The 25,848-nt window shown below is 41.7% G+C and overlaps 1 protein-coding gene across 2 annotated transcripts in view; it reads right to left on the reverse strand.

The window, feature by feature from the left end:
• Rgl1 (ral guanine nucleotide dissociation stimulator like 1) overlaps window positions 1–25,848 on the reverse strand; it is a 147,445-nt gene that overhangs the window by 95,953 nt on the left and 25,644 nt on the right. Inside the window, exons 1-2 of one of the 2 annotated variants that reach the window (XM_027935028.2) lie at window positions 15,466–15,654; window positions 14,390–14,500 (exon numbers count right to left, since the gene is read on the reverse strand). In XM_027935028.2, the coding sequence (XP_027790829.1) occupies window positions 14,390–14,500; window positions 15,466–15,492 (138 nt within the window). In that variant the 5' untranslated portion in view covers window positions 15,493–15,654. Of the gene's footprint in view, window positions 1–14,389; window positions 14,501–15,465; window positions 15,655–25,848 lie in introns of those variants that run through there. The other variant, XM_027935030.2, reaches the window with a different exon arrangement.

Genomic DNA, 25,848 nt, shown 5'->3' on the forward strand with positions numbered 1-25,848 from the left:
CTCCAAGGTCACTAAGAAACCACCCTGCTTCTTAGAAAGTATCTCTGCCCCTGAACCATTTTGAAGAAGTCTTCAAGAAGCAAGCAATAACACAAAGGTCACTCCTGGACTCCAGGGGCACTTGAGGGCGGAGCACACAGGTCCAGCCTTGAGTAGCACTGCAGGCATCCTTCATTCACCCCTCACCCTGGAAGTCTCCTGAGGGGCTACTGCTAATGAGGACCAATGTCCAGGTTTACTTTCATGCAGGGTCTGGTTTAGATGAGGAGTTCCAGAGGAGCTTCCACCAACAAGACCTGAAATCCACATGATGTTCCTGGTACCAACCTGCCCTCATATAGAGCAGACCAGGCCTCCTGGTAATACTTCAGGTTACACCAGACCACCCAGAACACTGACTTTTACACTTTTTACCATGATTCATTATTTTAAAAAAATACATTTTACATGGTACTCGGTCCACACATGTGTGTGTTCAAAACAAAAATAATGCCACTCTGACATTTTCTATTCCATTCTGATTTTAAAATACTGATTTTTTAAAATATTTTCTTCAGTTTTCAATGGACCTTTAATTTATTTATATGCAGTGCTGAGAATCAAACCCAGTGCCTCACACATGCTATACAAGTGCTCTACCACTGAGCCACAACCCCAGCCCTAAAGTACTAATTTTTAACCCACTAAATTAACTTCAGAACCCACTGATAAATGACAACTTACTATTGAAAAGTAAGATTCAAGAGCAACACTGTCCAAGAAAAACAATATGCCAGCCACAGGTAATTTTAAATGTGTTAGTTCCCACATTAAAGACAGCAAAGACAAACAGGTACAGTTAATTCTAATAACATATTTAATTTAACCTATTATATTCATATAACCTATTATATGTCATCATGTAAACATGTTGATCACTCTAAAAAATTACTGAGATATTTTACATTCTTTTCTTAGTACTGAGTCTTTGAAATCTGAAGTGGCTTTTACGTGGACAGACATTTCACTTTGGATGAGCCACATTCCAAGTGTGAGTGTGCGTGGCCAGTAACTACCACACTGAGCAAGCAGCCCTAGAGCATTCTGGCCCCACATCCCCAGAGCAGCTGGGCCCACCATGCTGTCTGGAAGCAGAAGGAAGGGGCGCTATCCACTCCTGCACATTCAGTCACAAGGCCTCCTCTCACAGGCAGCCCCACAACCCTGATAAGGGATGGGAAATTTCAAGGTAAAAGAACAGAAATGAGGCTTGTAAACCAATAATAGGCATTATCACCTTGAAACTCCTCATACACAAAGTCCAAATGCATTTTTTGTCTGTGACATCAGAAACATTACAAATATCACACAATTCAAACTAGAAAGTAACTTTTACAGAATTTGTTCTGAAAAATATTATCTGCTGATTACAAAAACCGAATAGACAGCATGCCTGCAACTATGTTAAAATGAGTCCTGTGAACAGAACTTGGAAGATAAAAAACAAAAGTGAAAGGAGTTATATTCCCATGGAAGGATTGTGAATTTTTCCTTTCACACACACAAGAGTGCAAGGTTGTTGGAGCCCTCTTTTAAGAACGGCATTGCTTAAAACATTCTTCCTCTTTTTCCAAGGTACACGATGGGACACCTGTACCGAGAAGACAGTAAGGACTCAGGCAAGAAGGACCAGAGGTGGTGGAGAGCTTGGTGTTGACAGAGCCAATTACAACTGGGATAGTCTGAAGGAAAGCACTGACAACCTGCGACTTAGGCTTTAAGTTTTGCCTAAGGTAGAACTAAGAACTTAAGGTCACAGAATAGAAGAAATGTGAAAGGGAAGACAGCAAAGGAAGCTGAGTCTTATTAATGAAAATTGAGAAGCAATACAGACAATAGTATATAATTCATGTTACTAATTTTTCAGTCTTTTTTTTTTTTTGGCCAGCGAGTCCTGAGAAGCACACCACGGGAACCATATGACAAGCCTACGACTTATGTCTCAGAATAGGAGGCTTCGTTGTGATGTGCACGGAGGAGGTCAGATGTCACAAAAATGTGTTTAGACAAAGCAAAGCCAGACTGACTTGATATTGGGTTATGCCAACTTGAAATAAATTATAGGCCTCAGATAAAAGACACCTGGAAACACCAAGTAAGATAGTTCTGGAAATCAGAGCAGAAATCAGGTTTCTAGTGGTCTGTTCTTGACCATGACTCAACCTACATGTCCCCAAGAAGTTTACAGATAAACTCTCAATTCCATCTGCCCATCTACAAAGGTCGCCATCATTGCTAGGTCATTTCTCCTAAGATCATGAAGTGTGTAGGTCAAGTAATGATGACAAAGAGGAAGCAAAACAGTACTTTCCTTTTTTGTGGAGTCACTAGTTGAAGTATATGACATGAGTTAAATTCTATTTATTTACTCAGTGTTTTTTTGTTTCAAAAATTGAGATTTACAATATTACCAATGACAATTTAAAAAACAGTCATTTAAGATACATGTTCTAGATGCATGTAAGGCACGTGTAATAGAGATAAGGCCAAACAATTTATAAGATGCTTACAGAGTAGTGACAATGTCCCTGACACTGTCCCAGGTTTTAGGAATGTGGAAATAGATTAAATATGGCTTCGTCCTTAAAGCACTCAAATGAACAGGGCCAAGAGCAATATTTTGAAGATAGTTAATAAGGTGATAAGTGATGTAACAGAGCTCCTGGGGAAGGTGCAAGGAAACCCAGACAAAAGGACAACTGGTCCAGAAGAGAGGTGAGGGAAGTAGGAGAGTGGGGACGACACTTGAGCTCAGACTCAAGGTCAGCGGGAGCTGGCCAACCGCCCGCAAACATAAAACACAACGGCATCAAGCAGGACGCAGGAAGAGAGCGCTGCTCCTGCAGCCAACTTCACTCGGGATGAGGAAATCCACAACCCGACCCTCAACTAAGAATGGGACCCGGTCTTTACATGGACGCATCACCACACAGGGAACTGGAGGGCCACAGAGGAGCCTTTTAAATCTTCTGCCTCTGAGAAGAGAGGTGTCAACCCTGCTGCCTCGACTCAGCACACAGGTGAGGGCTGAGGCTGAAACCAGAGCTGCTGCCATCAGCTCTTCTCAGCCCAGTCATCTGCAGTTTTACGAGCCTTTGCTCTTGAGCAGACACTCGTTTGTGGACTGTCTAGATCAACACTGGATAAAGTCATTTTTGTACAGAATATCATAATCCTCCAACTCTAAGTGAAGAATATCCATGAAGAAACACGAGTCAACTTCAGCTCCCTGAGAAACACTTTTGTGGAGCAAAGCAATTGCAGGTCCCTCCAGGAGCCTTAGCAGCATGTTGTCTGAAAGCTGGACCTGGGGCTGAGCGATCAGTGTCATGACGCTGCACAAAGACAAGTGTCACGCATGCATCCCAAGGCAGAGAATATAAAAAGAGTCCTTTCCTTAGCACCACACACAGAGCCAGCAGATGAGAGAGAATTCAGTGTTCGTTACATTTAATGTGAGCAAATCACTTGTTAAGCACTTTTGTGTAAGAGCTTTAATTTCCAGTTTCAGCTGTGAGTACAAGGGTTAGTTAGCTCCATAGTCAGCTGGGAACAGGCACGAATTAACAGGGAATAGATGCTGGATCCAAGTATCTTGAGTAAATAGGAAAGGATGATAAGATGCTCAGGGGAGTCCCCATATGAATAGAAGAAAGGTCAGATTTGTGGCCAAGTAGCTCAAAGACCCTGGAGACTATTTTTAATCCAGAAGAAGGACAGGAAGGAACAAGAACAAAAAAAGGAACTTACAAGGGAGAGATGGAAAGCAAAAAGGAAGCATCTGTATCAAGCAAATGGAAAGAGCGAGAAAAATAGATCTATAGAACTGTGTTCCTAACAGTGAGGCCAGGAACACCACAGGAAAAGACTGGAAGAAGAAGAAACACAGAAAGCAACAGCAGGCTACTCAAAGAAAGCATTTTCAATTTCTACATCTTATGAGGGACAGTGCAGGTCAGTTGGTGACATTCGTGCCTCTGGCATTAGGTCATGAGTTCAAGTCCTACATTGGGATTGAGTCTCAAATTAAAGAGTTGATTTTCCAGTAGATCTACAAGATTGGAAGCGCTTTCCATTCATTGGTGCATTAATTTTACCACTTTCTCTGCAACAAATTAAAAGTACCAGAAAGAAAAGGAGAATTAAATAGAAAATAGAAAGTTTTCATATGCAAGATATGGACTGAAATTATCTTTAGAATTCTGTGACAATGCAATGTTTTTCCCTATGATAAGTCTATTGAGAGAGGCCCAGCTGTCCTCATTCTCAATGCACCTGGATACCAGTGGAAAACACCTGGGGACAGAAGAAACACTACTCCTTGTCAAGCATGGAAATAGCGTTAGATAAGTAGCACGTGGGAAGAGAAGAATATAGAATATTCCCTCTGGAATGAGGGAAGAGGAAGACTATGGAACAGAACCACATGCTCATGAGGCCTTTAGGTGATGAGGAAAGAGAGAGGCAGAGAGAGAGAGAGAGAGTGAAAAGCCTTTACGATGAATAACAATAATAAGAAAACCCTTATATTTGTCTAACAATTGTATGTTAAAAAATACTTTCATATATATTAATTCATGCGATCCTTACAAAACACACAGGCAGAGGGAAAAGCATGTATTATCCTCATTTCATAAATAAGGAAATGTACAACTTCAAAATCATCTGAAAGTCACAACCTCAGGAGCAATTCAGCTCGTTCCTGGTTTGGGGCTCCAGTGCTATATTGGCTAATGAACAGGTGGCAAAGCAAGAAATTTTATCTTTATTTTATCTAGAGCAGTGTAATCTAGGACTTGAAATTTATGATACAAGCACAGCTTGCTAACATCCTAAAGTATCCCCAATGCTAGCATAATGCTTACTAAGCAGGTAGTAGAAAAAATGTTTCCTACCGTCTCAGTTTTCCATCAGAAATAGCAAATATAAAGATAGAATATGATCTGCTGTTAAATAGTTAAGTTTTTTTAGGTATACAAAGAAAAAAAGAAAAGAAAAAGAACACTAACAAATTAACTCTGGAAAGCCTGAAGAAATTTGAAATGCAAAATATTGGAGCCCCAATTCACAATAGCTAGATTATGGAACCAACCTAGGTGTCCCTCAATAGATGAATGGATAAAGAAAATGTGGCATATATATTCAATGTAATATTACTCAGCTTTAAAGAAAAGTGAAATTATGGCATTTGCCAGTAAATGGTTGGTTGCTAAGGGAAATAAGCCAATCCCACAAAACCAAAGGCCAAATGTGTTCTCTAATATGCAGATGCTAACTCACAATAAGGCTGGGGTTGGGGGGACACTAGGGAAGAATAGCGTTACCTTAGATTAGGTAGAGGGAAGTGATGGGAGGGGAAGGGAGGGCATATGGGGATAGGAAAGATAGTAGAATGAAACAGATATCATAACTATATGTATATATGTGACTACAAGACCAATATGATTCTGCAACATGTACATTCAGAAAAGTGAGAAATTATATCCCATCTATGTATGATATATCAAAGTGTATAAATGCATTCTACTGTCATGTATAACTAATTAAAACAAATTTTAAAAAATTAAATCCCTAAAAAAAAGCAAAAACAAAAAATAAAAAAATAAAGCTGCTGTGAAATCTTAAAAAAAAAAAATTGAAGCCCAAGAAATAATTCCATCTTTCACTATGTAGCCAGCCAGATAGAGAAAATACAACAATAAGTTGTATTTAGCAATAAACATGGTAAGTTTGGTAGTCTATATTTACTTCTAATAAACAAAGACTACTGACCCCGTCACAGCTGGTCCTTCCTCTTAGAAGTGCACAATGGGAGAACAGTGCCAGGAACATATCTGTAAGCCTTGCTAATTCAGTTTCTTAGTCAAGCAAACTGGAGTTCATATGACCCCAAGGCTCAGGGCTCTACAAAGAAAATCTCAGGGCTCTACAGAGTTCCATGGCAGGGTTCAAAATGGAGCCTGACAGTGGGGTGCAAACTACAGCCCCACACTCAGTGAGTGAGTCTCACCAGGGCCTTGGCACCATGATAAGCACCTACGCAGGTAGCGTAGCTGGGCTTGAGAGCAGTTCCACCAGGAAGGCACCCGTATCCCCATTCCACAGATGAGGAACTCCAGCTTAGGGAGGTTAAATAACCCTATAGCTTGAGCCTGTGTAGCTCACACGTGGCAGAGGCAAACTCCGAATTCATACTATCTGGCTCCAAAGACAGGTTCTTGGCCTGTGCACTAGGTCACTTCCTACATGCAGCTCCTGCTGGAAATACCTCGAAAAGGAAGAGCAGCTGGGAAGTGCCAGCTCCTCTGCAGTCCCCAGCAGAGAGAAAGAAGCACGCACTGATTGATCAGCCAGCCTTGATGGCTCTGGGTCCTGTGAATACTTGGCCATTTGTTTACTGCAGAAGTGGCAAATCTTTTCCTGGTGCTTCACAAACTAACCAAATGCTTCCGTTTTCCTGAGGTTGCTATTTAGGAGTATCAGTTCGCTCAATAAACAATTTCAAGTGTTTCAATTTTAACAAGAAAAGGGCATGATTAAAAAACATTTTATTTTTGGCCAAGGTCCAATCCAGTTTCAGTTATTTTTACCTATGTCCACTAAATGTTCTTTTGTGAGATAAAAATGGTCATGATTCTACCTCTGTCAACAGTGACAGAAGTTATAGGCACAAGGATGGCACATAACTAGGAAGAGTTACTGGCACGAGGGTGCAGAGACAGTGATTGATATGACTGACCAAAGGCATCCTCCTTTAGTAGAAAAGGCATGGCCAGGACCTTCAAATGATCTTTGGAAAGATGAAACTGGAAAGACTCAGACTTGGCTTCACTTCTACAAAAAAATGAAAATGAGTATTTAAATCAAGAGGAAACAAGGGAAAAGAAAAAAAAAAGTTGAATTAACCAATACTTTTCAGAAAAGAGCAGACAACTTGTGGGATAAGATTAGCTGTGTTGAAAGGAATTCAGGTGAATGGGCCACAGATGGCACAGGCATGTGAGTGTGAATCACCTAGAGCCAACCATGATGCACCAAGCCACTCCCAGCCAGCACCACTGGAGAAGGGGGCTTTGAGGAAACAGCTGGGCAGAGCCAAATCAGGGAAGCACAGCACAGCCACACCAGCAAGAAGGCCAGGCACTTTCACTGTGCAAAGAGAAAGGGCCAGTGGTAAGTGTACAGTTCCTCTCCATGCACAAAACTGAGTCTCCTACAAGGTGAAGCCTCCTGTTTACTGTTGTAAGCTTACTCTACCTTTATTCTTTTTTTTTTTTTACCTTTATTCTTTCTTCCTCAGTTTTATTATTTTTTAAACTAACGACAGTTCTCAGAGTAAAGTCAATTGGGCAATGATAATAATGACGTAATTGAAGAAAACCAAGTACATGACAAAATCCAGCTCTGATCAATATACAGAAGAGGCCATGGAGTGACATTAAAAAGATGTACCAAATCCTAAAAACCAAAATGTGAAATGACACTTTAACTGTTAGGCTGTGAGTGTGTACACGCACATTTAAGAAAGAGAGAGAAATGCTGAAATGCGGCAGCATTTAACTAAGAAAGCATTAGATCTTACTAAAATTGTTCCTTTATACAAGACACAGAACTACTTCAAAGTGAGCATCCAGGAACAGTCTTGCCAGCAGCCAGGATGGTGTTAGAGAGGGTTTAAAGGCATTGAGAAGGGGAACAGAAAAAGACTAGGATGTCTAATGTCCTTAAGAATAACACAAGTATAGTTTAAATGTCATTCTCTAAAATACAACTCTGTAATCATTGTTCTGTGGGTTCCATGTTTATTCTCGCTCCATGGCCTACAGCTTCAATTTGTTGAGTTTGTAGGAAAACACAAGACTTGCAAAGGCCAAGAAGCACCAGCTCTGCAAAGTTCCCTAAAACCTCAGAAGGCAAGCAGTGCTTTCCGCCTGTTCCTGGTGAGATTTTGCCTCCAGACAGGACAGTTGGGCACGCCCAGATCTGGCTTTTCTGCAGGGCCTTCTCATGGGAAAGGAAGCATTTGTTAATGTCTTCCACAGGGAAACCTGACGTGAAGCCCAGTATATCCGACCTAAAGAGAAGAGGGCACTGACCTCAGAAAGCTAGACAGCTTCTGCAGACCTCCTTGTGGAAACCCAGATCCTGAGACCCAGGCCCACTGAAGCCCCGCTTCTCACCCACCACCTCCCTCCCGCACCTGCACTCCACCTCACCCCCAAGGCTCTTCATTCAGTTTCCCTCGGGTCTTGGCCTTTTCTTCACCTCATTACCTCTAAAACCTCCTCCCAGGTCTCCAGCCTGCGTCCCTTCCAATGCGTCCAACTTTTAGCTGTCAGCCGCCACTCTAAGATGTAAACCTGGCTGTGCCGCTCTGCTTAAAACCCTCCATGGCTGCCCTAGTATTCAGGACCAGGTGAAGTCCACAGCTAGCCATTCCATAGAACCACCGGCTCTCAGCAAGGGGCTCAGGCCTTTCTTTCTGGCCCCTTTCCTGCCACTTTCCCCCCAGGTACACTTCCCTCTTCCCTGGGCCAAGCCTCACATAGGAGTCTCACTCAGAGGTTGGAATGCCTCCCCAGCACCTCACATACTCTCTTTTAACTCCTAACTCATTGGTCACCTGTACATTGAAGGACCCTCTCTCCCATGCCACCATCCTGGACCATCCACCCCTTTCTCCCATCTGATTTCAAAGCCCCCTTGCTTGGCTCTCTGAGCCGGGATCATACTTACAAACTACAAACTACAGCAACTAGTTTAACTTTCTGTCTCCCCCATCACCTGCAAGTTCCTTCAGAGCAAGGAGTGTTTTATCTTATTTATCTCCCCAATCTTTAACTTTATCACAGCACCTAGTATACTAAGTTTTTGATGAATAAACAAGTGCCATCAAAGAGGGGTCAGCAGGCAAAATGCAGCTGACAGAATCGTACAAGATGTGCAACAGTAGTGAGGGGGTTCCCATTGGATGTTTACCACAAATGACCCAGAAACTGCCAGAAACTCCAGAGAACTCCAGATCAACTCTGTGGAGCTAGCCACACCCATGGCAACCCAGACACAGAACTGGCTGAGTCTCTCCGAGGGAACAAAGCAGTTCCATTATCTTCTCCCATTAGCAATATTTTTCTTGCTTTGTTTATGGAAATCAATGCTTTCCTGCAAAAAGTAATGTCATGGTAGAAATTCGAATGTTTTAGTTATTTAGTATATTTTTGCATATTTTAACATAAAATATGTAAGATAGTCACTATAAGATTCTGATCATGTACAAAGGGGAAGTTTACAGGGATATATTTGACATGGACAAAAGGAACTGAACTAAGTGGGATAAGGTGGTGATAAATTCCAAGTGCTAAAACAGAAAAGCACAATATCTTACTGCTCTCCTTGTCTGTCTTTATTTATAACTCCACAGGCTTTTTGTTTATGATTTCATGGAAATAAGAATGAAATATGTTCAAAATATTAATTTAAAAGAATGCACACTTTTAAGTATAAAGGGTGAATGTGCCTTGAATGTCAATGCTAATGCTGTTGCTGTTGGCGAAGGGTAGACATGTATTGGAAACTCCATGCAGTACCCCCTGGACTGGTGAACTGAAGTCAATATTCTTAATTACATGCCTCATATTTCTGACATAGATCCCAACAGACTTTGAAAGCAGTAAAGAACATCAATCCAATAACAATATCACAGGCAATTCAAATTTACTATCTTGATAGGTATAGGCCACCATATTATTGGATTAATTCTTTTAGAAACATGTTTCCAAGATCAAAATGAAAAATACCAGTTGGCTCATTTACTAATGGTTACTAAATTTTGAAATTTACTTTCTAAAGCCTAAATTAAACATTCCAACAGACAAGAACAACGTAACCCGAGGGCCTGTTCTCCAGGATGAAAATGAGGAGGACCAACTGTAAACCAGAGGCTCCTCTAGGGCTTAGCTCCTTACGATTGTCAAATCCCACTCCTGCACTTCCAACCACATGCAATTGTAATGTTGCCAAACACTTTTTAACTCATGCACTGCCTTTATTTCTTTAGAATTCAGTAATAAGACAAGTACAATTGGATCTCCTGGCTTTAAAAAGCACTGAGGAAGTTTTGTTAAAATAATCGCTACCTTTGTTTGTGCCCGCTTTGTTCCAGGAAGGATGTTAAGACAGCTATAATCATTGCCTGACTGATTTTTTCTCACTCACGTGCCCCTCTCCTTCTCTTTATAAGCTAACATGTTCATGCTGATTTTGTTTTAAATGAGAAGCTGCCACATGTTCATATTTATCAAGACAATACTAGTTGTCCAAAGAAGGATAATGCTAGGTCCATTCATTCAACAAACATTTACTGAGTTTCTGCCAATAGAATGGCTATGGTTGTGAGCTTTCCAGTCTAGTCGGGGATACAAACACACAGACAATTACAACAGAGTGAGGTAGCCTAACAGGAGATACAGGAAGGACAGCCCACACAGACCTGGAGGATCCGAGAGGGTTCCCAGAAGCGAATTTACCTGAGAATTCAAGGAACTGTACACCATATTAAGGCAACATGCCTAGCAATGCCACCCAAATACCAAGTAGAGCGGATCCAAATCACATATCCCCTCAAATCAATTTCTCAGCCCAGATGCTACAGAGGGTTACACTGCACTCCCATACCCCAGGCTGGCTACGATTCACCCAAACGTGAGGTGCTACGTGAGATTTCCAGCTCCTTTTATTTCTATATTCTGAGTTCTTCTTTCCTATTTTACTATCTTTACCAACCTCCTAACTATCAAGCGTTTCAGCTCACCCAACATTTATCAAGAGTCTGTGTGGGAAACAGTGTGATAAACACGGACGCAAGGAAGGAGGCACAGGGCCCCACAACGACCTCATGAGCACAGAAGCCCAGAACTGAGGAAAGCCACGTGACTATCCACTGACCCTTCCACTCCCCACAAACCTTGCCGAGTTGACCTTGCACTCTCAATCCTGCTTGTGAAACAATACCCCCATGTTGAACTGTCTTGGGTTTGACACATTTTTCTGGACTCTAGAGTTTGCCTATGCTAAGACACCAAAGCCCCTTCCCTGGATTCTTTTCTTCTGTCCCTTTGAGTATTCTCCCTGTAATGGGCCATTTCCTGCTTCCAGAGACTACGGATATTTTCTTAACTCATTTCAACATATCAGAGTCAATGTACAACCACAATGCTAGGACCAAGGACAAACAAGTCTGACCATTTGCCCTTCCAGAACTCACAGCACACTCCACAGGTTCAGGGAATGTTTGGATAGAAACATGTTTTAAATGTCCCTTCCAACCCTGAGATGGCATGGCTAGATGACATAGCTGGAGTCATTCTTCTAGAAGAGTTATCGGTGGGTAAAATTATCTCAGCCTAAGATGTGATAATAAAGGAAAAACGATTCAGTGTTTCAATAATACTTATCATTTTTCAAAATTGGCAACACAACCCCAGTGTGATGGACAAGCCTGCACTGCGTGAACAAACAGGGCCTGCACCCCATTAGTTGGTATATTTTACAACCAAAGATACACTGTCTTACTTCAAAAGATCAACTAAACACAACATTTAAGAAACAAATTTTAAAAGAATGATCTAAACGTTTTGGACTATATGAGACTCTACATCTGACAATGGTTAATAATTTTGCTATAATTATCAGAACTGAACCTTGACCATGTTTAGAGGTCTTAGATTTGGAAAATACAAAATCACGCTCCACCTTTTAGGCTTTTGAGCAGCATCACAGACACACACGGAGGCAGTGCCTACACGCACGTTCTCTTCGATGTCTTCAGGGCACCATGCTTCACACATCCAAAATGAAGAAATTATCAACACAGCACACCTTCACAATACCTCTTTCAGTTTGCAGCTCAAGTTATCATTCAAAGCATAAAGAGGAACAGAAAGCCCTATCTCTCAAGCCTGCCCCAGGTGCATCCTCAGGGAAAAGCCCACAGTGAGCCTCCTTGCTCTTGAGCCAGTTCTTCTACTAATAAGGAAACAGCCTTAAGGTTCCAGGTAGCTCTTGACAGCAAACAACTAACCATCTGGATCCAAATCCAGCCTCTACCCCTTCCTGGCTGTGTGACCTGGCAAGCAATTTAACCTCTCTGGGCATTAGTTTTCTTATGTGTAAACAAAACAGGTAATCATAATACCACTTCCTCATTTTCCTTTGAAAATAGGATTATTTTCATATTTCAATAATTTCCTCACCTAACCTCAATCTTTAGTTATTGCTACAACTAGGTACTTTGAAGAATTCTAAGGTTATTGGTATGTAGGAAAACAAACATGGTGAAGCCACTCTGTCCTAAAAAGAAAGATTTTGTAATTGCTATGGCTCAATTGATTGAGTCACATTTAATTAAGTCTGGAATTTTCAAGGACCAAAACAGAGCTTCCCCATAGAACACCTAAAGAAGAAAACAAGTGTTACCGGGGTGGGTAGTTCTAAGAACAGGCTCTTAAGCAGGGTGCTAGCAGTAAGTCACACTTTGTTGAAACAGGGGGAAGGGGGAAGGGACCTCCTCTAACCAGAACCAGTCTTTTCCCATTATCCTCCTCCTCAGTGCTTCAGGTCTACTGCTAAGTCCAGGGTCAGCCACCTCAGTACTCCAGACATTTGAGAGCACCAAGAGAGCAGGGAGAAGAGAGCAGTGGAGTCCAGAACAGAAGAGTCAGAAGTGTGCACACCTAGAAGAATGACATTCTGGGGCAGGGGGGACACTACAGAATGGACCCCTCCATTTCCCTGTGACATCCATTGCTATTATATTTGACCAAAAACTAAAGCTGTTGTCCAAGCAACATCAGTCCCATTAGAAAGAGGGGGACAAGCCAATACCAGAAAATGTAATGACCCTTTGGAAAGCAACTGGTTCCGATCTTGTGAATCATTCTGAAATAGCCAGACAGGCCTAACCACCTCAACACCACATTAAAATAAAATACAAATACACAACCACCAAAAACAAAGTAATGACTTGTCAGAATTCTAGTTCTGCTTTTCCTATCAGGTCAGCTGGTGATGCACATAATTAGCTCTAAGATCATCTTGTGAGTAAGGTGCCTACTTGGTAGTAAAGACCTCTAATTTCCACTGGAAAGGTTCCTATCTTTCCAAACCACAACTGCGATGTCTCTAAGTGCACTGCCCTAGTGTGTGGTGTCTCAGCCAAGTACAGTAGCAGGAAAGTCTGGGCTGAAGCAGCCACGGGAGTCCAGAGCAACATGCCCAGCAGAGAGGCGAGGCTGCTGGCCCTCCTGCCTGCCGCTCCAGGACTTACAAGCTACATGCTGCCTCGAGGCCCTGGGCAGTTGTGCTTCTTGTCCCCTTCACACTCTACCTTTCTGCTCTCAAACATGCTGAATTTTCTGGAACTCATAGTCAGTAAAGATGAGATGCAAGTGTATAATCTTCACTACTCCAAAGTCCATCCCCTGAGTGTGACCGGAACCAAGACAGGGGCAGGACATCCCTACTTAGCCTCCATTCTTTCCTCTCTCAAGGCTTCTGGTGTCACCTCTCCCCAGTTTCTCTGAAGATGACTTCTAGCTCCAGATCCAGAATTCCTCCAATCATGGGTTCATGTTTGCCCAAGTACCAGTCCTGTTCCAGGGCTCTCCATTTCCCACAGTCCCTTGATTAGGGACTAGCTGAAAGAACCACTAGGCTAAGAACTGACATGACCCTATCCCATACTTAGAATCTCAGTGGAAAGGAGTCTTGTCTACAGAAGCAGTGTTTTCCAAAGCCCCCGCCCCTCCTCTTTCCTTCTTCTACAGGAGAAGTCCTGGGCACACCCATGCATTTGCCTCTTCCCAGGCTACAGAAAAGACTTTACAATATAAAACCTGCCACCCCTCAAAGGGAGTGGACTTGGAATGGTCTGTCCCCTGAGCATTCTGGGTATTGTGGGAGTAGAGGTTGTCAGCATCAATAGGTGGAGGGCAGAGAGAGACAGAAGGGTGCTGTGTGGGCCAGGGTGCTTATGGCTCCTGTCTAACAGTGTTGCCTTCTGGACCTGTCACTCTGTGTGTCATTTTCTAATTCAATCTATTTGCCAAATACATTAAGATGTTTCTAAGAGGTTCTGAATTATTGACCAACCTAGGGGAGATGCTTTGGATAACATCAAGTACAAAAACAGGCCTGTAAAGCTAGTGCAAACACTTGGTCATTAGCAGTTTCCTTTTTAAGTCCAATAGAGACTGGGGGGCGAGGGAAAGCTGCCTCTGCTAAATAATAATGATATTCACAGAACAACAGACACCGAAATTCCAAAGTTCACAATCTCTCCAGCTTTACTCACCCCTAGCCATCTTGCTCCTTTATTGGCAGCCTGTTGAATCTGGACTCTTTTGAGGGTGACATGGTAAACAGCGCCTTCCTCTACCTCTTCACCCCAGTCCTGAATCGAGCTCTGCCAGGGATGGGATAAAGAGAAAGAAAGAGTATTTTTTTTCCTCTCTGCTAACCACAATCTATCCCAGCTGCTGTGCTGCTTACACCAGCACTCAAGGCACAAGATGGGCTGTTCAAAACAAATATTACAATCAGAGCACTGCAAGACACACTGCGATAGAGGGCATGCTGAGGTTTTCTTGGCTCCTTGCCGTTTCCTGTGGTATCAGGATCCCTGGACTTTTCCATTTAGTTATTTTTCCTAAACTCCCTTACATATCTTAAATAGTTTTTTTAAAGTCTTTTTTCCCCTCTTCATAGAGAAACTGTGGTTTAGTCCCGATTAACGTTTCCCCCTTAAGTAAAAAGAAAAATAACTCATTTGTAGAAAAAGTTTGTACTTTCATAAGCGGCTCAATCATCTGAGCAAACTCAGACACAAACAAGTGTTGAAAATGCCAAGAGTCCTCACCCCCGTTGGAAGTGAAATGCTTTGCGTGTCTTTTTCTTCTCTTATTGTTTTGGAACCCAAAAGTTAGAGGGGGTGGAAAGTTTTTATTTCCATAAAATAATCTGGCAAGCGCAGAAAGAGCCACACATCATCATGCAGCTTGAGCTAAAAATCTATGCAGCGACCCCCTGGAATTCCATGTCGCCAGCTAAACCTTAGATTTGGGTTAAAGAGCTGCTTGGGACGCAGGAGCGCTCCGCGGTCCGCCCAGAGCAGCAGTTTTCCTTCAAAGTTCTCTCCGGACACGCAACTGTCCCAGACACACCAAAGGCCACGGCCGGAAAGTAGGTACCGTTTAAAGAGAGAGGACGCGGAGAGAGGAATGAATACAAAGCAGAGTGAGAAAGCGGCAGCTCACAAGTAGGGGCTCGGATTGCTCGGTTCGCTGCGAGGGCGTCCAAAACACGCCCAGAGAAAGCGGCAGAAGATTCCCACCAGAGAAGCCTCGGGAGGAGGCAGGGAGCTCGCGTTACCATTTTAGCTTGCCAAAGCAATTTCATTCTCAGTTTTCTCTCCGGTACGCTGCATGATGCGCCCTGCTCTGAGGCCGCCGCGGCGCCAGCTGCCCGGTCCCGTCCCGAGCGGCCGCCGCGCACAGCACGCGCCTCGCTGTCCCCGCCGCCGGCGGTGCGCGCGACTCGGGCCACAAAGGGAGCGCAGCGAGCAGGCGAGCGAGCGAGCGAGCGAGGAGCAGACTCCTCCCCGCGCCGCTCCGTGATGTCAGGCTTTCCTGTTTGTGCCCGCGAGCGCACTCTCGCTTTCTTAAATCCCGAGGATCGAGCCAGCAGGAAACCATCTCCCGCTCCGAAGGGATCGGGAAACAACCCTTTCAAGTTTATCAGGTTTTCCTGATGGTCACCAGGTGCCAAAATAGAACCATGTGTGCGACGGGGATGTAACCAAGAACCAAGGGAGACGAGGGTCAGAAACATTTCCAGGATCTGCCTGCTTTTGAATTCAGAATAATTAAATCTGAGTTGCTCCGACGAAAGCAGCAGTTCTAGGAGCCAGGAAGTTTTTCATTAGGACAAAGGATCAGGTCAGAGGCTACCTGGATACCTAAAAGCTATGCCTCGGAGCTATACCCTGTCCCACAAGGCAAACTCCCAATAGGAAATCGCTCTGGACTTCTTCCTACCGCCACTCTGATAAAGCTTAATTGTGGGTAACTGGCCGCTGTGGGCTAGAAGGACACAAAGCAGGGAAGGGTTTTGCTGGGCCTGACAGTACAGAAAACAGGCCATCAGTGGCCCTGGGGGTTCCGAGTCTGCGAGCAGCCCTCGTGGGTTGAGTTGTCTGTTGGTGCACTGTAGGGGCGCAGTGCTGTCACAACCGCAGGGAAGAGCCCTTCATCGTTCACTGCCATTGGGAGCTTTACATAAAGGGAAGATCTGTGTTGTGACAAAAGACAATTACATGTTTTAGTCCAGTTTTCATAAATCAACAGGGATACCAAATAATAATGCAATCAAACTTGGCACCTGACAGAATTTCATGTCAATTACGAAAACCTTTAGGGATTCAAGAGTTTTATATTATCCACCCCTAAACGAATTTAATCACCTTTAAGTTAAAAAAGAAAAGGTTTCCTAGTAGTTGCCATGCTCAGGCATGAGGCTGGACCTTGATCAGTAATAAATACACATGGACTGAAAAGTTGGAGAACAAGTGTGTTGATGATCCCTAGACAGCAGAATAAATGACAGCAAGGCATGTCAAAGAAAACCAAAAGGATCTTTGGACACTTGAGAACATCCTCAAGTCACTCAGTCAAGTTCATTTCACACAACCAGAAATTACAAGGCTCAATGACTACAGAGAGAAGAATGCTCTTTTTATCAAACTGTGGTTGTTTCTATTATAAAACACATAGGGCTAAATCCTTCTGTGATACCAGGATAAAGTATCCCCAGGAGCCAGAGGAAAATCAGGTGCATGCCCTACCTCCCTGCTTGTTAAGCCATTCTCAGGCATATGAGCATACTTCACAGGTTCTAATAGTAATTCTGTTAACACAAATAATCAGACAGCCCATATTTATGCACTGGAAGACTTAATACATTAAGTGCCTATAGTAACCAAAGTTATCTACAGATTCAGTGCAATCTCTCTATAAAAAACTATTTTTTACAGAAATAGAAAAAGTAATCCAAACATTCATATGGAATCACAAAGGACCCCAAATAACTAAAGCAAGCTTGAAAAAGAAGAACAAATCTGTGGGTATCACACTTTCTGATTTCAAAACATACTACAAAGCTACAGTAATCAAAACAGCAAGGTACTGATAAAGACAGACATACAGACCAATGTAACAGAACAAGAGCCCAGAAATAAATCCAAGCATATATGACCAACTGATCTTCAACAAGGTAGGCAAAAACAGAGTTGGGGGAGGTCAATCTTTCAACAAATAGTGTCTGGATTTCCACATTGAAGGGAAAAAAAACAAAACTGGACCCTTATTTTACACCCCCGCCCACACACACACACACACACACACACACACACACTCAACTCAAAATGTATTAAAAACTTAAAACTTGAAACTGAAAAACTCTTAGAAGAGAGGGGGAAGCTTTATGAGATTGGACTTGAAATTTTTTTTTTATATGACACCAAAAGCACACCCAACAAAAACAAAACTAGAAAGAGGGACTACATCAAACTAAGAAACTACTGCACAGCAAAGGAAACAATCACCACAGTGAAAAAGCAGCCTATGTAATGGGAGAAAATATCGACAAACCACATATCTAAGAAGGGTTATCTATAATAGATAAGGAATACCTACAACTCAATAGCAAAATAATACTAGTAATGGCCCATTTTAAAAATGGGCAAATATTTGATGTTGATTTTCAGAGCTTGGTTTATTTCCCTTAGCATGATGTTCTTCAGTTCCATCCGTTTACCAGCAAATGACACACAGTTCATTCTTCTTTATGCCTAAGTAAAACTCCATTGTGTATATATGCCACATTTTCTTTATCCATTTGTTGGATGATGGATACCTACGCTGGCTCCATAATTTGGCTATAAACCAATTGTAATGCTATAAACATTGGAATGCATACACCGTCATATTATTCTATTATCTGTTGTTTTTGATTAATACCAAGGAATAGAATAGCTGTGTCATATGGTAGCTCCATTCCTGGTCTTTTGTGGAATCTCCATACTGATTTCTATAGAGATTATACTATTTGCAGCCCCACCAACAGTGTATATGTGTACCTGACTTTACATGTCACTCATAACTCAAGTGTACCTTTTCCCCACATCCTCACAAGCAATTTTTATTATAATAATTTTAAAAGATAATAATAGGAGGGAGACTAGCAGAGCAGAGAAAGAGGATCAGGGGGACAGAAGAGGGGATGGGAAAAATTATACTGGGGAACAAGTTTGATCAAATTATGCTATGTGCATATGTACAGATATGGCATAATGAATGTCACTGTTATGTATAATTATAATATTCTGATAAAAATTAAAATAATAAAAAGTGGGCAAAGAGGCCTGAGGGTGTAGTTCAGTGGCAGAGTACTTGCTAGCATATGCAAGGCCCTGGGTTCATGTCTCCATATGGGGAAAAAGAGGACAAAGGAACTGAATAGACATTTAAAAAAAAAAAAAAACATGCAGAATGAGGGGTTGGGACTGGGGCTCAGCGGTGGCACACTTGCCTGGCATGTGTGAGGTACTGGGTTCGATTCTCAGCACCACATATAAGTAAATAAAATATAGATCTATCAACAACTAAGAAAAATATTTTTAATAAAACATATAGAATGAAAATCCTTTATTGGCCATTTTATAGGTAAAAACAAAGGACTGACTACACAACCAACTTCCCTCAGATGACTGTGAAGTCTGTTATGAATATTAAATAACCAAAGAGCATGGGAAATGCATATGAATAAATACTAAAAATGTTTATGAAAGATATTTATTAAAAAAAAACATACAAATGGCTAACAGGTAATGAGAAGATGCTCCACTTCACTAATCACCAAGGAAATGCAAGGAAACCACACTGAGATAGCAACCCACTCCTGTGATTAGGATGGTTATTATTTAAAACTAAAGACAACAAATGTTAACAAGGATGTGGAGAAAGGGGAACTCTGGTACACTATTTTTGGAAATGCAAATTGGTACAGCCACTATGAAAAGTAGCATGGTGGTTCCTAAAATATTTTAAAAAGAAAGATCCAGTAACACAAACTCTGGGTATTTGTCCAAAAGAATTTATATCAAAATCTCAAAGAGATACCAAGATATACAATCAGCCAGGCATGGTGCTGCACGCTGGTAATACCAGCAACTCGGGAAGCTGGGGTAGGAGGATCACCAAGTTCAAAGCCAGCCTCAGCAACCCTCAGAACTTAGTAACACTGTGTCTCAAAATGAAAAATAAAAAGAGGGATGGGGATATGACTTAGTGTTAGACACCCCTTGTTTTATATATATATATATATATAGAGAGAGAGAGAGAGAGAGAGAGAGAGAGAGAGAACCAAGAAGTCTGTTGACAAATGGATAAAGAAAATGTGGTGTGTGTGTGTGTGTGTGTGTGTGTGTGTGTGTATAAAATGGAATAGCCCTAAAAATATAAATCCTGCAATTTGTGACTATGTGGATGGACCTGGAAGATGTTAAGTGAAATAAGTCAAACACAGAAAGACAAATACCAATGCTGCCACTTACATATGGAATCTAAAACAGTCCAACTTATTGAAGTAGAAGACAGAATGTGAACCCCAAGATGGGGCTGAGGGTTGGTGGGCAAAGAATACAAAGTCTCAGTTACACAAGATGAGTAAATGCAGACGATCTACTATATACACAGTGCCTGTAGCTGCCAATACTATATTATACACTTGAATGTTGCATAGAGGGATGGGTGTATTTTTAACACCGCAAACAACAACAATAATGATAGTAATAGGGGCAGGAGGAAACTGAGAGGTGATGGACATGTCTGGTGACATGTCCTGCATGGGGATATACCATGTTCCACATTTTCCATGTCACTCATACCTCAATAAATCCATCTGAAAAAATCTTGTCTTGAATATATCAATGTAAGTAAGCAAGAAATAGGAAGACCTTGGCTTGGTCATCCTCCAACTCATTGCTAGACTACACATACCTCTGTCCAGTCAAAAATTTAGAGGAAAATAGTCCTAAGAGGAAATAGTAATAACCCATAAAGAAAGGTAAGCCAGAGTGAATGGTCAGGATTCTCCTTCTGTACCTTGAGACTGCTGAGTACCAACTGGCTCTGCCTGCCTGCAACTGCTATCTAAACAGAGTAATTTGAAAACCTTCCCACACTCTGGTAGCAGATTTTTTAATGACATTGATAATAATTATTCTGCAATATTTTATTCATAAACTATATCTTCATCTATCTATAGACCTCTTTAAAACTTCTGGAGGAGGACATAAGCAAATGGGTGTTACGTCTTAACTCCTTCCTCCAACAATATCAAAGTCTTGTCAAAATACAAGCTACTTAATCCTTTGAACAGCCCAATGAAATCTTCTCCCTGTTCTTCAGGTTTGCAGCCTGTATTGCTCATAGTTAACTTCCCGTGCTCGGCTTCCCACTGTCATTTAGGCATCTTGTTATGGTTGTTTTCGAGCTACAAACTGAGGTTGGGCTGGAGGTGGAGCTCAGTGGTAGAGTGTGTGCTTTAGCATGTGCAATGTTCTGGGTTCAAGCACCAGCACCAAAAACAAAACAAAACAACCTGGGGTTACCCCATCCATCCACTTTTTACTTGACCTTCCACCCTTGCTTTGCAAAGGGAAAGGAGCCAGTCATGCTTGGTTAAAGATGAATAGTCCTTTGAACATTTCTTAAGTAGACAGTTGCTTCCATTTTTGCTGAAAGACCAGACTGATTTTATTAATCTTTACACAGAAAGTCTAAAGCATGAGTTAAAACTCTCAGTGATCATTAGGTTCTACTACTTAGGCAAGCACATTACACCCAATTTTCAGCAGACCTACTAAAGAAGAGGCTGCCCTCAGGAATAGAAAATGAAGGCAGAGGAAATATAAACAAGCAGGTCAGAAGCTCAGGGCTCCTCTGGTCATGATGACAAACATTTTTCAGCTAATAGTTTACCAACTATGGGCGCCCATTCTTTCTTGTTGGTGATGCTCTCTTGAGGGGGAAGTTGAGAGCTGGAATGCTATTTGGAACTTGGGCTAATGAGCATTATTACCTCACATAATTATAGATGTCTGTAAAAGAAGAAAGGACACACAGCCAGAAAATTGTTCATGTGGTCAAAAAGGTCAAAACCCAACAATCAGTGCAGACACAATGCCAGGCTGCTGTGATGTACAATAAAACAGAGCCAAGTGGAAGACCAGCAAGTGACCTAAGGCCATGGCGGGCTGTGACCAAGATTATGGAAGGAGCAGCCAGGCAATTAGCCAAGGTATATATGTTTTCAAGGCTAAAGGAACTTCCCTTTTCCATAATAATGGTATTGAATTGGTATTGAAAACTCAGAGTGGTTACAGCAGAGTGGTTAGGAGTGATGGCTCCTCAGTCAGAGGCACCCTGGCTAGATCCAACACTTTCTGAAGGTCTTTAACACCTCTAAGCCCCCACAAAATAGGAATGCAAACACCATCCTCACTGTTTCAGAGTAGCAATTAGAGATGATCCACATCAAGCCTTTAGCACAGCATCAGCACCATGGCTAATGTTCAATGCTGTCTGTTGATATTGTTGTTGTTATAAGTCAAGTCAAAGAGTTGCAAAAGCTACAGGAGATGGACAATATTAAAAATCAGACCCGTATCTTGAATAGCTTAAGGTTTTCCAGTTTAGCCAGGTGTGGTGGCTCACACCTATAATCCCAGCAACTCAGGAGGCTGAGGCAGGAAGATCACAAATTCAAGGCCAGCTACAACTTAGTGAGACCTGTCTCAAAAATAAAAGGACTGGGAAGGTAACTCAGTGGTAAAGTGCCCCTGGGTTCAAACCCCAGTAGGCACCAACCAAGAAAAAGAAAGTTTGAGTTGTTTTTTTTTTTTTCCAGCTTAAGACTCCAATTTCATGATGCAGAGATCACAGCAGGGACCATAAACCCCACCAACTATTCAGTCAATGAGCAACATTTTCTGAATTACTACATGGCACAGAAAAATAGTGTGCTTGGTTTTCCTTTTCCAGTTTACTCCACGTTCCATGTAGCTATCCGAGTGATCTTTGCAAATCACAGTACCATCTTCTGTTCCTAATCCCCCAGGGGCCCCCACTGCTGAGGATAACAGCCTCAGTCCCTTCCACAACCCACAGGGCACTGCCCGGGCTGGCCCTACCCACCTCTCCAGCCTACTTCCCCTCACTCTGACCATGCCCTCTGCATTCCAGCTGCTCCAGTCTTTTTTCAGTGTCTTGAGTATGTCTTGTTGCCTCCTGTCACAGAGCCTGTGTACATACAGTTCTCCTTGTCTGAGGCTCCCTTCCCTTTTCTCCTCTCTTGTTTTGAGTTAAATACACCAAGTCTCTGCTCTCATGGCATGATCCTCTTGCTTTGTAGCTTAAATACTGTTGTATAACTGTGTGTTTTTTGGATAAATGTTTGTAAACTGTGAAGGCAGGGCTAATATTGCTTTCTTCTCACCATTGTATTGTAGCACCTCAGACAGTGCCTAGCACATAGTAGACGCTCAATGAATTACTAGGTAGAGCAAGGTCATTCTATAAAACCAATAGGTGCTTAGTTATTGTTGTGTGATATACATAAATCTTTAGATATTGTCTCTATAAAGTTGTTAGTACCTTGAAAGCAGAAAAAGGACATAAAGGAAATGCCTGAAAAATGATTTTATAGAGCCAAGATCAGCAAGTGCAGATTAAGAGATCAGGGCCAACGGAGCAATGTGGCACTGAAAGGCACAGAAAATTAGTCAGCTGGTGCTCACTCTTAAAGGACCGGCAGACAAGCACAGTTTATTAGGCTGTGTTAATGCTACCTTTGAAGAAAGAGAAGTTCTGGGAGGAAGGGAAAGGGATCTTCAGAACAGAGGATGCATGTTCAAAGGAGATGCAAAGAGATTCCATGTGCTGAACTCAATGGCACATGCCTGTAATGCAGAGGCTCAGGAGGCTGAGACAGGAGGATTGTGAGTTCAAAGCCAGCCTCAGCAAAAGTGAGGCACTAAGCAATTTGGTGAGACATTGTCTCCAAATAAAATATAAAATAGGACTAGGGATGTGGCTCAGTGGTCAAGTGCCCCTGAGTACCAAAAAGAGAGAAAGAGAGATGCTGTGTGGGTTAGAGAAGTGGCCCATATAGTCCAGACAAGCAGAAGCAGGGAAAGCAGCCAGTTGGTGGAGATTTTTTATTTTTTCTTAAAAGATAATCAAACAATAAAAGAGGGAATCAAGAGACAATGCTAATACTTGTTCTCAAGTTAGCTTTGAGTGGAGAAAGTACAAAGGGAAGGCTATTAAAGGTATGTGTCTGGGCTGGGGTTGTAGTTCAGTCATAGAGAACTTGCCTAGCACTTGTGAGGCAAGGGGTTTGATCCTCAGCACCACATAAAAATAAATAAATATTGTGTCTATCTACAACTAAAAAATTTACTTAAAAAAAAAGGTATGTGCCTGATAATTAACACCTACACTAAGAGAGACAATATAAGGGTTTTGAATACAGACATGAATCTGAGTGATATTTGGGGAAAACCAAATATTCCCACCCAATGATCGTCAGCATGCTACAAATAAATGAGGGGGAGCAAAATGCAAAAAAGACAGTTGCAAAGGGACACTGGGATTATGGTAGGAACCCAAAAATAGAGACAATGGGAGGGCTTCTGCTTTGGGGAAAATATTATCTCTGGAGAGAAAGAAAATAGAGAATTTGAAAAGTCACAGGAAGGAAAGGGGAAGACTAGAAATGAAGAAGGGTAGCAGTAAGTTACGACACATCAAAAAGGTTTCTAGAAACCATGAATTCACACGCTGCGTCCTTTAGTGGAAGACAAGCCAAGTCTGAACAGCTTCACGATGCACTCATCAAAGAAATGTCAAAAATGACCAGAGAAGAGAACAAGAGGGAAAGAAGACCAAGGAGAGACAGAGTTATGGAAATTAATGCCAAAAGGAAAACTCATTGCACTTAAAAAATTCTCAAAGTCAAACACAGTAAAATCAGCCTTGGAATAGAGTCGATGCACTTTATAGGATTTCAAACAGAGCTTTACATTCTATCATTAGTACAAGATACTGTGTGTATTTTAAGAGTGTTTCCTCTGTTTAAAAACATAAAAGTTTTGAAAAATTATCACCAGTTATTCTATTCTATGACACTCTTCAATAAAATGTAACCAAAGTTAATTGAAAGTCTTAGTGTGGTCAGTTACATAACACCAGAATTGCTGAATAGCTTAAACACAGTGTTTTCCCAGAAATATTTGTCTTTTGGATAAAACCAAGAATGGAAAGTTTTGCCTTAAAGGAGAACTTTTGAGAAGGTGGAAAGAAAAAGAAAAACATATAGAATGGAAATACAGCTTTAACAAAAAGGAACCCAAATGCTACAAATATACTCATTACTCACACAGAGATACACAAAAGCAAAAAGAAAGTAAATTTTATAATTTTATCACTTTGGAAAGTAGACTGGATTGTGCATCAATCAGATAATGTCTTTTTAAAAAAACAAAAAATATATATTGCCTTTGCCAGAACAAATTTAGCCAGATATTTGACTCTTGTTACTTTCCTCTTAGACTGGCAGAATCGGCTCATCGTGACCCATGCTGATCTTGTTGAATCTGAGGCATGAAGTGAGCCCTAGAGAATGAAAATGTGTTTTGTTTTGGGGCCAGGAGGACTAGGTACCAAGGCTGATCCTGCTTCTTCTAGATGAGCAAAGAGCTTCTGGTCCACAAAGTCGCATGTGACTCTCAGTACTGCCCTGGTTCTTCTTTTCTACCCTCTTCTCTCCTCTCTCCTTTCCTTCAGGGATTGTCCAGGGATTGTGTGTGTGTGTGTGTGTGTGTGTGTGTGTGTAGTGGGCAGGAAGAACTGACACAGTAGACTGGGTCTCATCTCAAACCTTGGTCATAAAAAAATTATGATTTCTCAACAGAAAGACACTAAAGAAATGACAGTATAATGGTACATCTTGTGGCCACCTATAGCCAAATAAGTAATATGCTTTTTCTTACAGCCAAGTAGGTCATATTTAACGTTGTTCCAAGGACTTTCTCTTTTATAACTTGCCCAAATGCTCTTCTGTTAGGTTAGTTTGCCCTAAAGCTCAGGAAACTATGCCGCCCTGGTCAAAGGCTCATGACCTTATCATGAGGACCAGCTGGCATTCTTGGTGTACATGACCAACCCAGGCTGAGAAGCCTTATGGATCAAGTGGGGATTGGACAGCAATGAGAAATTCTTTAATTTGATTTGGTCTATAAGCCCATATGCACCCAACCCTATAGATACTGTGTTTTTTTCCCCTATATATGCCTATGTTAAAGTTTAATTTATAAATAAGGCACAGTAAGAAATTAATAATAATAAAACAGAATAATTATAATAACATACTATAGTAAAAACATTATGTGAATATGGTCTTTCTCAAAAGAGTCATGACAAATATTAACATTCTCGGTCCACACTTGGCCACAGGTTACAGAAACCACAGAAAGTGAAACCATGGATAGGAGGAATTGTGTGGTATAGTACACTAACTGGATATATGTCCCTTGGAAACATGAAGTATGCCTTTTGTTTTATTCCATGTAATCCCATAATCCTCTGTCAAGGTTCAGGTAAGTAAATAACCATCTGAATGTCCTCAACAGAG

Source organism: Marmota flaviventris, chromosome 12 (genome assembly GCF_047511675.1).
Source record: "Marmota flaviventris isolate mMarFla1 chromosome 12, mMarFla1.hap1, whole genome shotgun sequence".
In the NCBI taxonomy this organism is placed as follows: domain Eukaryota; kingdom Metazoa; phylum Chordata; class Mammalia; order Rodentia; family Sciuridae; genus Marmota; species Marmota flaviventris.